Here is a 13903-nt window from a genome sequence, read left to right on the forward strand (position 1 = left end):
GAAGAAATCTCAAAATAACTTTTATACTTATCACTACACCAAAATTATGACAGTTTTTAGACTTGAGACAAATCTTATTGTTTGAGACATTCGTAAAGGAGGACATAGACTACACTATATCACTTTAAAATATTTTAGATAACTACATGCACGCATGCTAAATCGCTCCAGTTGTGTCTGACTCTTTGTGACCTCATGGACTGTAGCCCACCAGGCTCCTCTGTCCATGGGATTCTCCAGGCAAGGATACTGGAGTGGGTTGCCATTTCCTCCTCCAGGGGATCTTCCAACCCAGGGATCAAACCCACATCTCTTATGTCTCCTGCACTGGCAGGCAGGTTCTTTACTACTAACTCCACTTATATAGTTCAGTATAATTGGTCTCTTTTGTAGTAGCTTGTATTTATTTAAATATTTTAAAATTTATTCTGAGAAGGGGTCCATAGGCTCCTCCAGACTGACAAAAGAGTCCCAGGACCCCAAAATCTAAGAGCCCCTGCTCTGGATCCTAGGCAGAAGTTGCACATAGAACATACTACTTGCAGCCCTAAAACATCAGAGTTTCTTCAGTGAGCTTCATGTATGAACAGTTACATGATAATAGGTGAGTCCCATCCATAAACTGCTGCCAGGAGAGCAGAACATGTTGTAGTCTCAACCTTACTGTCCATCAGGTCCAATCATGGCCACTACCCAAGGACACCTAGGACAAGTCCCCCAGCAGGCTCCTCTGTGGGCGCCCTATGCAAGAAGGCCAGCACAAAAACACAAACAAAGGGGCCTCACTACACTAGCACTTATTTTTTATTTATGGCAGGCAGCCTGGAGAATTTCATGGACTAAGGAGCCTGGAAGGCTAAAGTCCATGGTGTTGCACAGAGTCAAACACAACTGACAGACTTTCACTTTTCAGTAGCAGCTCTTTCTAATTGTGTTGCTGGAGAAGGCTCTTGAGAATCTTATGGCCAGCAAGGAGATCAAACAAGTCAATCCTAAAAGAAATCAACCATGAATATTTACTGGAAGGATTGATGCTAAAATTCAATACTTTGGCCACCCAATGCGAAGAGCCAACTCATTGGAAAAGACCCTGATGCTGGGAAAGACTGAAGGCAAAAGGAGAAGGGAGTGGCAGAGGATGAGATAGTTAGATAGCATCACCGACTCTGAGCAAACTCCAGGAGGTAGTGGAGGACAGAGAAGCCTGGTGTGCTGCAGTCCATGGGGTTGCAAAGAGTTCGGACACAACTTAGCAACTGAACAACAGCAGGTCACAAAGTTGTTCAGTAATAGCACAACTTTTTGTTATTTTTTTTTTTTAGAAACTAATTCTTTGAAGCAAAAAAATGTGTAAGAATTTATCCCAACCAACTTCAACATGAGATTTTCAGCTTGACCTTCCAGGGAACATTTGATTAAATAATGAAATAATGATTAAATAAATGTTTAGTCAAAAGAAGAGGGAAAAATCTAAGGCAAATTGAAGGAGGTTTAATACTACCCATGATAAGCTGATTTCCAAGCACTTATGGGAGAATGCATATCTTGATTGCTGGGAAAACGTGGCACTCTGGAGTTTAACTCTTGTAATAGAAAAGGGCTGCAAATCCTTGATGAAAACTGGAATTTAAAAAGCACAGAGAATTGTTCCCAAGAAAATTTAGGGAGAAATTGAGCAAACTTAAGACAATTAAAAATTATTTAACATAACCATATGTGTGACAAAGTCAACTTATTAAGGAAGAAAATAAATCAAGCATCGCTCTAAAAAATAACAAGGTATAATCCTTTTTCTAGTTTTTTTTAAAATAACTCTTTGTATAATTTAAGTCAGTTAAAAGAGGATTTTTAAAATCAGCATGCACGCATATCAGGGAAATGCAGTTTTTTTTAAGATCAATGCAAATAGCACTCTATGTACATTGCTAGCTTTCTATATTTATCTGGTAATAAGAGGAAAATACAGAAGCTGAGTAACAATTTCGATTGGATAATCAGATGACTGTGCCACTGAAAGGTGAATGAAGACATCCCTGCTGGAAACATGCCATATAGCACCAACTGAGCTATTCCAACAGTCCATCTGCTTTGTTCAAATAACAGAATGGCTATCATAAAGTCAGAGAATTATTTCAGAGCTGGCACAAACGGCAGTGATCACTTTATTAATAATCATCTCATTTTATACGGGAGGAAACTGATTCCCAGCAAGGTTAACTGACTGGCCCACAGATGACCACAGAGCCAGGCGAATTTCATGTCCTCCCTCTCCTTTCCTGTGCCACTAACTGCCAATCATGCTCAATCCTGAAACACTCTTATATCAAGATAGACATGATATACAAAACCAAATGCCCAACACCAACAGATGGGTGAATGGTGTAGTTTATGGTATGTGAATTACATCTTAAAGAAAATAAATGGGTGTCATGGGACACTGGCATGTTGCAGTCCAACTCGCAAAGAGTCGGACACGACTGAATGATTCAACAACAACAAACGGCACACTGAAGACTTACTCAGTTGGTAGGCAGAATTAAATATTTCTGTTTTGGTTCTGACATTGGCCCTGTGAAATGTGACACTACTCCTGTCATATTCAAGAGATACAGAGAAAAGTTTTATGGTTCCACCTCCAGAGTTCTGCAATTTATTTATTTTTTTCCAGAGTACTTCGATTTAAAAGAGAACACAACCACAGGCATGGAGGGGACAAAAAGACTTGAAGGGAGAATTTGATATGAGGTAGAAATACAAAATAGCTACACAAATGAAATAAATATTCAAATGGCAGAGTTTTTTTTTTTTACATAAATCACGTTCAATAAATAAAATTCTCCCTCTCCATCTAATATGAGAATTAGCCTTCTTATTTGAAATTGAGTCTTCACTAATAAAAACGGTAGAAATTCTGACTCTAAACTCAGGAAACCCAAAGGATGCAGAAAGGAGAAAAGAAATTTAATTGCCTTTTACCAAAGTGTCCCTACGCAATCTACATCATCCTTGATAATCTTGGATCCCAGGTCAAAGCAAACTGAAGGAATGAGGAAGGCAAGAGAGAAAGACCAGGAGAAATTCTGTTACTCAAAACTTGAGGCCTCAGTGACCTTGCAAGCCAGGTGCTAGACTTGCAGTACCACAGACAATACCCCCAATACTACCAATGTCTGTTTCTCAAAGAATTTCCAATTTATTGCCATCACAGAGATAACTATTTTGATGGGAAAAATGAGTGTCTTTTAAATCTCACTGGATTTCCAGAAAAAAAAAATAATCCAGAGGTCAAGAACCAGATTGGTTTCTTAATAACATGATCCTAGCTTGGAAATTTAACTCTGCTTTTAAAGGACCAGCTCTCAACTCTGGCTTTAAGACATGACAAACGAAAGTAAGGTCCAGTTTACTTTGAACTATCTCTTCTCCATGTACTGAGTGGAACACTTCATCTTCTCCTGGTCATTTTCCTGAGGGTCAAGGAAGGTTTATGTCCCCATGTTTCCTCTCTGGTGAGGCTATGTACAGGTTCTGAATAATCACCCACCGATTCAAAAGAAAACATCATTTCTGTGCATCTCCGCCTTCGAGGTACATGCCTTAGTCTTAGGGTACATATGATTCATATATTTCTCAAATGAAATGATTACAATGCAGTGGACACTCAGGTGCACACCCAGACTGCCCTTTCAAGGAAAGATGTATTGTCCTAGCTACTGAGAACAATGCAGCTCTCACCCCTGCTGCCAGCCACTTCTGGAACTGCCTCAGGTGCAGAGAGCACCTCACCCAGTATTCATTCTCCTTCCAGAGAGGGATGGATGTAGGAGTATAAAGGCCTGGCCACCTTGTCACAACTCAGAACACTCGGAAACTCCAGCTCCTCAGGGAGGTCGGGAAAGGCTTCCACTGGGCCTGCATCCCAGCGGGATTTCTCTTTCTGCCCAATCCTGCTTCCTGCCCTCCTTTCCCTCACAGGTGATCCCAAGGGCACTCCTCAATAAATTTCCTGTTCACTGAACTCAGTCTCACAGTTTATTTCCTGGGGAGAATCAACCTACAAAATATAATGTATCTTTGAAGGTATAGTTATTTTTACAAAGGAAAATTAAAACAAAGAATACCTGTGGACTATGTACAACAATAACAAACTACCAGGAAGTTCCAAGGTTTAATAGATAAAGGAGTCTTGGGGTTGGCTATACTTTCACTCTTGTTTACATAAAGGCTATAATTTCACTCTTGTTTTTGATCTCTCATCATATAAACAAGTCTTCTGAAGTGATAAAATGCTGACAGGGGCTATCTTTGTTATCACTAAGCAGCAGAAAATAGCCTCTAAGAAAGAAAATGGATAAAAATAATACATGAAGTCATTTTTATGGAATTCCGATCAAAAACTGAATTACATTTTAACTCAAATATTGAATTATGAAGCAAAACATGATGTGTTAAAGATTTCTATGAAAGTATTTTTAAAAATAAATCTTGCAAAGGAAATTAAGAAAATTTCCTTTACAAGAATATTCAGAAGAAGAAAATATCTAGGAATAAATTTAACTGAGAAGGGAAAAAGACTTGTACACAGAAAGCTATAAAACACTGCTAAGAGAAATTAAAGGGGACCTCAATAAACAGAAAGACATCCTGTGTTTTTGCATTGGAAAACAATATTATTAATATATCAATACCACCTAAGTGATAAACAGATACAATGCAACCCCTATCAAAATTTCAATGGTCTTTTTTGTAGAAGTGAAAAAGTTAATTCTCAAATTCACATGGAATTGCAAGTGACCTCAAATGCCCAAAACAGTGTTGAAAAATAAGAACAAAGACAGATTTCCTAATTTTAAAAAGTACTATAAAGTTACACTAGTCAAAACAGCATGGAACTGACATAAGGGTAAACATACAGGTCAATGGAACATAATTTCAAGTCTGGAAACAAACCCTTAAATTTATAGTCAGTTGATTCTGACAAAGGTGCCAAGAAAATATAATGGGGAAGGAATCATCTTTTTAAGAAATGGTACCAGGACAACTGGATAGCCACATGTAAAAGAAAGAAGTTGGACCCAACCTCACACCAGACACAAAAATTAAGTCAAATGGGTCAGAGGAATAAATGTAAGAGCCAAAACTATAAATTTTAAAAGGAAACATAGAAGTAATTCTTTGCGACCTTGGGTCAGGCTAAGCGTTCTCTGATAAATGAGGCATAAAATAAATAATTGATGAAGTCTCTGAAAAGGGCCTTGCTTCCAGAATCACAAAGAACTCTAATGGCTCCATGATAAGACAAAAAATCCAACTAAAAATAAGCAAAATATTTGAAAGCATTTTTGAAAGAAATTCTTGAAAGAAATTTGAAAGAAAGAATTTCACCAAAAAAGACTATGAATGGCTAATAAGCACATGAGAAAATGCTCAACATCATGACTCACTAGGGAAATACAAAACCACAATGAGATACCACTTCATACTAAAATGGATATAATAAAAAGACAGATAATACCAAGTATTGATGAAGATATAAAGAAGCTAGATCTCTCATTGGTGAAGGAAAAGTAAAATGGTACAGCCACCCTGGACATTATTTTGATAGTCTCTTACAAACTTAAACATATATTTACTATATGATCCAGCAATTCCATTCCCAGGTATCTACCCAAGAGGAACGAAGACATATTTCCAACACAAACACCAGAATGTTTATAAAAACATTATGAAAAATAACTAAAAAGTGGAGACAGTCCAAAAGTCCATCAACTGAAGAATGTATTGCTATAAATACGTGGACTATCCATACAATAAATACCTTTCAGCAATAAAAATGAACCACTGATACATTCTACATCATGGATGAACCTCACAAATATCATGCCAAGTAAAAGAAACTAGATGCAAAAGACCACATATCCTTCCATTTCTATGAAAAGTCCTGAAAAGGTGAATCTGTAACACATAAAGCAAATCAGTGGTTGCTTGGGGCTGGGATAAGAATTAGGGTTGTCTGAAAACAAGTATATTGCAGGGTGATGGAAATGCTCTAAAACTGGATTGTGGCGATGGCTGCACAACTCTTAAAAGCCATTGGATGTTGTGCACACAGGTAAATTTTTACAATATGTCAATTATACCTGAATAAAGAGTGAAAAAAACAAACCTGGAAGACAAGACTATGAGCATCATCTGAAAAAGAGGTGAGCATGAAAGGTGATACTATGTTTCCAAAGACCAGAAGAGCCCAGAAAGGCTGCAGGTCTGGTCCAGACTGAAGTGTACAGACTGGCTTCCCATACTTTGCATTCCTGCAATGCAACTGCTTCCAGACACAGGAGCAAATGGAAGCTATCTGTGATGGCTAATTTTATGTGTCAACTGGACCAGCCACATGGTGTTCAGATTAAACATTATTTTTGCACATGTCTGGGAGGGTGTCTCTGAATGTGATTAGCATTTGGGTCAGTGGACTCAGTCAAGTAGACTGCCCTCCCCACTGTGGGTGGGCATTTTCCAATCTGCTGAGGCCTAACCAGGACAAAAGGCAGGAGGAGGAGGAATTCAGCCTCTTTTGCCTGCCAAACTGCTTGATCTGGGACACTCACATCATCTTCTCTGATCTACCCCCATTGGCTGCCCAGGCCTTTGGACTTAAACTGAATTACACGACTGGCTTTCCCAGGTGCCCTCATAATAGATGTCTCTATCTCCTATTAGTTCTGTTTCTCTAGAGAACCCTTACTAATACACCATCCCTCTACCATGTGAAGCTGAGTCCCATACATCATCAGGCACAATTCTAAAAACATGAAATACTCCCTGAAGACAGAGATCTCAAAGCATCTTGGTTTTCATACATTCATAAATCACTTCAAGCACCCAGCTCCAGGTTCACTGTGTGGCATTTAATCTGTACCTGACTCACAGGACTTTATAATTCACCAACCACAACTATGTTGTATCTCTCTCTGTTAAAAGCCGTCCAGTTATCACAGTCCCACAGTGTCATCAGATTCTCTCTGCAAACCTCTGGTGTCATACAAACCATACCTCTGCTTTTAGGCAGCATTACCCCCATCCATATGGAAGGGACCAGTGAACAAACTCTTCATAAAAGTCAGCTGATTTACTTTGACATTCTATTTCAGTGTTCAATCACCATTACTGTAAGATGTCCATTCTGCTGATCCCAACCTTTTTTCCATTTGCCCTAGTTCCATGCCATTTGGAGTACAAATAACTGCCTCCCAGCTTTGTGAAAAGGGGTAACCTTTGAAAAAGACCATGAACCATACCTCTTGAGGTTTGTTTCCCTTCAACTTTTCCTTTTAGGTGCTATTTTCAACCCTTCCAGTCACCTCTGATCCTTTATTTTGCTCTCCTGAATGCTCTAAAATTTCACACCCCATCAAGCATGACAACCAGGACTGGGCACCAAATTCTAAAGTAATGTCAAACATAGCAGAGACAGTTGTTGCCAAATCCTTTACAATCAGTTTATTCCTAAAAAAAAACCCAGCAAAACAAACAAAAACCTAGGGAGAATGATGCTATGGTCTAATTAGAATTACCAAGAATGTGAAGGAATTCCTAGGTGTTTATAAACAAGGGAGAATGTACCAAAAGGGAGACTATATAGTGGAATGGTAACAGAATGTTGCTAAGTCTCCTGAAGAGCAAAAAGGTTTCTAGTCTCTGACACAACCACGGTCAAGATGCAGAAGAGTTGTGTTCCTTGTACCTGGCCTTAATGTAATTCTTGCTTTAAGGAATAACTGTTTCCTTGATGTTCTGTGTATTAAATCCAAGTTCTGTCTTTTCACTTGTACAACAAATATGGGACACAGACAATGAGTGTTGGAAGTTATCTATGAATGAAATGACTGAGTTCAACCTTTTCATTTTACCCATGAGGGCACTGAGGACTGGGTTCAGGGATGGAATGACTGACCAGTTATTCAGAGACAGAGCTGGGAGGCTGAGTGGGGATGAGCCAGTTGGCAGCTTGAGGGATAGGGGATTCCAGCTGTCCCCCTGAGAAATACAGCCAATAGGTACAATTCTAGCCACAGCAATCCACAAAGAAAGAGAATTAAAAGGAATTCAATTGGAAAAGAAGTAAAACTGTTACTGTTTGCAGATGACATGATACTATATATAGAAAATCCTAAAGATGCTACCAGAAAACTACTAGAGCTCATCAATGAATTGGTAAAGTTGCAGGATACAAAATTAATATACAGAAATCTCTTGCATTCCTATACACTAACAACAAAAGATCAGAAAGAGAAATTAAGGAAACAATCCCATTTACTATCACAATAAAAAGAATAAAATACCTAGGAAAAAATCTACCTAAGAAGGTGAAAGATCTGTACTCTAAAACCTATAAGACACTGATGAAAGAAATCAAAGATGACACAAACAGATGGAGAGATATACCATGTTCTTGGATTGGAAGAATCAATATTGTGAAAATGACTATACTACCCAAAGCAATCTACAGATTCAATGCAATCCCTATCAAGCTACAATTGGTATTTTTTCACAGAACTAGAACAATAAATTTTACAATTTGTATGGAAGCAAAAAAGACTCCAAGCAGCCAAAACAATCTTGAGAAAGAAAAATCTAGCTGAAGGAATCAGGCTCCCTGACTTCAGATGATAATACAAAGCTACAGTCATCAAGACAGTATGATACAGGCACACACACAAAAAGAAATGTCGATCAATGAAACAGGGTAGAAAGCCCAGAGATAAACCCAGGCAAGCATTTTACATGTTTACATTCACAAAGTTAAAAATCTGAAAATACAATACTTACTGTGTTTTTTTGAGTTACCATATCCTGTAAAGAAAAGATAGGATCAATGTAGCTTTTTTCCAGAACAGTTAATTTCCATAAGCACTTTGTCCCCATGCCATCATATGAAACCCACTTTAGAGCAAGAGTTATTCATTTCAGACCTCCCCCCCTCCCCCGTAAAAAGTTTCAAATAGAATGGAGCTCCAAGAAGTGTAAAATTTACATTCTAAGGAAAATTTACCATGATTTGTTAGCTTTGGAACTCCTGGAGACATATATGGTTATAAGGATTTCCCTGTAGCAGTGGCCATACTTCTGTCCAGATATTTTGAGATTCAAGTTCGGGGCTATGAACGCCCTGCACCTTGCCTTCTCAGGGACAGCAGCAAAGTGCATGGGTGGCCCACTGTGTCCTCGGGTCTGGAACCATTCATGTCATCAATGTGAAGGCTGCAGGTCACCCTCCCGCCCCCAGTCAAGCCTTCCGACAGAAGAGGTGTTGCTGATAGAATTCCTGACACCGCACTACAGGTATTTTATTTACATATTTTCACTATAGGAATTTTCACACTCAAATTCAATGACAATAGTTTTAGTCAGTTAACTTGGCATAATGGTTATGCAGCTCTCAACTGTGTATCATTTATATGCTGCGAGCCATTTGCTGACAAAAGAAAACATAATTAAATAGCTGTCCTGTAAAATGTGTTTTAGGTGTTCTGAGATTTCTATTTTCTGACAAGTGCAGATCACTTCTTCTGCCGTCAGATACAATGAGTACTCATTTCCATTTTAGGAAGTATTTTTCTGTATCATTAAAAATTAAAACTTATCTAGGTCATGGGACTTTCCAGAGGAGTTCACTAAGGCACAAAAGAGGAAAAAAAGGATTGAAATGGGGAAAATATGATATACTCAGATTTCATGTCATGTTTTTCATCAAAATACAGCTTAATATTATCCACCCTCTCACATTTTCTAATTCTAAATATTGCTAAGCATAACTAATTAAGTTAAAATCAGTAAAGAAATCTAAATACCTACAGTAATTTAGATTGGTTTATAGCCTTTTGGGAAACTACTTTACAATGTAAAGTATAACAACAAAACAGCTTCCTCTTCCACTGTCACACAAATGACTCTTAAAATACAGTACTGTGCTAGGATGCCAGAGGACACACCTGTGTCAGGTGTATGTGATGTATAATACATACAGGTCACACATCAGAGACAGGTAGTATTTCTACTAGGAATAATTTTAAATTATTACAGAACCCACACACATCTGGTTAATATTGGACATTAGGAAACACAAACTAAAATGCCCAATTTGCCATCAAAAAACTGTGTCATTTATATACTAGTGATTTTTAATGCTAATGGAGTTGGACATTTAGAAATGATGTCTGTGAAGGTTAAGGCTGAACCACTGGTTCTCACTCCTGGCTGAACATTTTGGGGGTTTAAAAAAAATCCCCTAGAGACTGTGACATAATTGGTCTTGGTGTGGCCTAGGTACTGGGACATTTATTAACTCCCCAAATGATTCTGAAGTGCAGTCAAGGTTGAGTAACACTGCTGTAAACAAACTAATCTTTTATTCCTGAAATGACTTAACATAGACCAGGATTTCCTGACTGATGCTAAGATGTTAAACAATATTATTGCTCAGTTGCTAAGTCGTGTCCAACTTTTCACGATCCCATGGACTATTGCCCACCAGGCTCCTTCGTCCTCCCCTATATACTGAAGTTTGCTCACATTCATGCCCATTGAGTTGGTGATGCTATTTAACCATCTAAACAATATTGGTATTAGCTAAATTTTGTAATAACTCACATTCAATCTTCAGATTTTACAAACAGGAATCATTTTTTTAGGAAAAAAGTACCGCTATTCTAAGAAGTTTGTATCAAATTTGCAAAAATACATTAAAAAACTTCTCAATAATTACTGAGTTACCCATGAACACACAAGTTTTCAGTTTTGCTTGGCTTTAAACTGGGGAGAAAATAACAGATTAAACACTGATTACATCTGTGATCCTAAAAGTTCCTACCCATTTTGGTAAATGTTAAACATTTTCCTATTGCCATCCAAATTGAAATTTTTTAAAATATATAGGTTTGGATCAAATTGCCCAATATAGGATTCCAAAGGCTGTGTTTGCTTCAATGGAAACCATCAGGAGTTTTTGCCTTCAATTTCCTAATGAGCTTAGACACACTCAAGTTGCCTGCAAACACACATCAATAGCACATATGCTTACACAGTAGCCAGGAAGTCACCTGCATGAGCTAGAATTTGGGGTGGGGAGGATGAAAGTGCACAAGCAAATCTTTATTGTTTTTCTACAACCTCTTCTGCTACATGTTCATTTCAACTGAACATACAGTATTCACAGTACCGCTTTCCCCAAATGAAGTATTTAAAAGGTAAACAATACACTTTACCTTCAAAGAAAGAGCAGTGTCAGCATCGGTGTCGTGGTACAGGATCACGTTATTGGCCATGTCAAAGCTTTCACGGACTCCAAGATGGTAGAAGAGTGAAGGCTGTCTGGAGATATCGCTCATGTCCACCACAGCAACATCTGCAATGAACAAGGAGACAAGGTTGGCAGAGAGAGAGGTGATATACTTTCTACTTCCTGATGGTCACCAATGGTGAGCTGCTGCAATTTGTATTCTACCATTAGTCCAAAATAAGTAATGAATTGATTAAAATTACCACCACGAACTGTGGAGGCAAAGCAACAGGAATAAACACCCAAAACTGAAACCATCTTCCTTATTCAAAGTGTGGAAAATATAGTATCACTTAAAAACTGCTGGTGAATTTATTTTAAATGTTATTTCTATTAGGAAATTTATCATATTCAAAGAATATATTTAGCTTATGTGCAAAGTATTAAGTGTAATGAAATGAAAAACCATGCAACCGGCATGCAGCCCAAGACACAAAGCGTTATCTGTACTGTCAGAGCTCCATGTGCCTCCCCTAATCACATCTCTCCCTCCTGCCTGGAGAAAGTCTCTATCCTGACTGCTGTACTTTTCAGTTCTCTGCACATCCCTGTATATGCATACAATATATTATAGTTATGAATTCCTCAACAGTATATTGTTTAATTTTTGCATGTTTTTGAACTTTATATAAGTAGTATTACACCATATGTATTCTGTGACTTGCTGTACTTTGGTGTAAAACAACCAAGCTATATGTCTAGCTCTAAGTTTACAAATTTTCACTTTAGCATCTATGATAACTAGATGGCAATCTCACTATCCATCCTGTCTATAGACATTTTATTCAATGTTTCTTTTCCTATTTCCAACTGTTGTAATGACCATTCCTGCATCATGCTTCCAGTTCCCATGTTATCATCAACTGGACAACAGAGATCACATGCCCCTTGAGTTGTGAACTAGAGAGACTTCAGTAAAAACAGAGGAGCAACACAGCACATCAGTAAAGAGTAAACTATTTGGCAGAAACCAACACAATTTTGTAAAGCAATTATCCTTCAATTAAAAAATAAATTTAAAAATTTAAAAAAAGAGTAAAATTTGCCTAGCAGCATTCGTCACCATTTCAAACCTAGTCATTTTCCAGTCAGTATCAAGAGCTCCAAGTTTGACTGGACTTCCCCACTCTGTGCAGCAGAAACTTGGGGAAATAATGTCCAAACTTAGGCTTGTGCTGCTGTGACTCACAGGAAGTCACTGAAAATCCCAATGAAACAGAACAGAGGTGAGGTGAGCAGGGGCATGAAGAAACAAAAAGGTAGAGAGAAGCCACATCAGCGCCAGGTACCCCTGACTCTGGGAGATCTGAGATCGAGCATCAGTAAGCCTTGGGTGGGCCTTTTATTCTCTAAATTATGGGTTATCTGCTATATAAATGCCAGGCATTGTGTTTGGTGCCAGGGACAGAAGTGTGAACAAGGCATAATCCCTCTCCTCAAAACCATGTTTAATACAACAGGAGTGATGAGAAGGAAGCAGTGATTAGAATCAGGGTAAGGGAAGCTAAAGTGAGGGGAACAGTGATACCCCTGGGGGAACTGAACCCACACTCAGGTGGAGGGTGGCCAGGGAAGGCTGAAAGGATGCGCGCTGTCTGGGACCTGAAGGTATAGAAGAGGCAGACAAATTGGGATGAGGATGTGGGGATGGAAAGGGAAGGAAAAAGTGTCATAGGAAGAGAAGCTAGCAAGTGCAAAGGTCAGAGGTCAAGTGGGATATACATTTGGGGTCACTACAAATAATTTCATGGGCCCAGAACACCTTGAGAAGAGGAACTTGGAAAGGTTAGTAGGTGTCAGACAGGGTTTGAAGGGCATGTTAAAGAGGGCTGGACACTAGCTTGAGACAATGGGAAACCTACAGTAGGGTGTTTTTGTTTGTTATGGAAAATTTCAAATATGTGTGTGTGTGTGTGTGTATGTAAAAGTTCAGAATAACGTAATGAAAGCCCTGTACCCCTCACCACCCTTAACAATTGTCAGTACAGCCGCCCTTATTTCATCTCAACTGCCATCCACACCACCCCTTTCAGATTATTTTGAAGCAAATCCCTCATAGCATATAATTTCATCCCCAAACACTTCAAAGTCTCGTTATTTTTTTTAAATGTCATGAAGGGCTTAAACAGGGGACCATCATATCTAAATTCACCCTCTAGAGGTTCTTGCTCAAGAAAGGACAAATGCATATGCTAAGGAAACACTTTTACAACCCAGCCTGGTTAATTTATCTCAAATGGATGTCTGCCCCCCACAGACATCTGCTCAGAGTCAAAAACCACACTGCAGTGGAATTAACTAGACATTTTGCCTATATGATTTTTCCCTGGACTCTATTACCTATTCAAATGAAAAAGAATGTGTTTCCCAGTGATGTTATTAAGAAGTGGCAACGCAGATGCTAATTCTAAGACCATGGGAAGTTCTGCAGTTAGTTAAAGGAAAGAAAGCAAACGAGAGTGGGAAGGGGCAGAGCAGAGGTGAATGAAGGACATCAGCTCCAAATCGTGCAGGTTATTTTCATAGGAAGCCTGCAACTTGGTAGAGCAGCTTGTTGCTAAGCAG

General features: G+C 38.6%; 1 protein-coding gene across 1 annotated transcript in view; it reads right to left on the minus strand.

Moving 5' to 3' along the window:
* MAP3K15 (mitogen-activated protein kinase kinase kinase 15) overlaps positions 1–13903 on the minus strand; it is a 148816-nt gene that overhangs the window by 108110 nt on the left and 26803 nt on the right. Inside the window, exons 2-3 of the mRNA XM_070462387.1 lie at positions 11265–11404; positions 8830–8853 (exon numbers count right to left, since the gene is read on the minus strand). Of these exons, the coding sequence (XP_070318488.1) occupies positions 8830–8853; positions 11265–11404 (164 nt within the window). The remainder of the gene's footprint in view (positions 1–8829; positions 8854–11264; positions 11405–13903) is intronic.

Source organism: Odocoileus virginianus, unplaced genomic scaffold (assembly GCF_023699985.2).
Source record: "Odocoileus virginianus isolate 20LAN1187 ecotype Illinois unplaced genomic scaffold, Ovbor_1.2 Unplaced_Scaffold_4, whole genome shotgun sequence".
Lineage (NCBI taxonomy): Eukaryota > Metazoa > Chordata > Mammalia > Artiodactyla > Cervidae > Odocoileus > Odocoileus virginianus.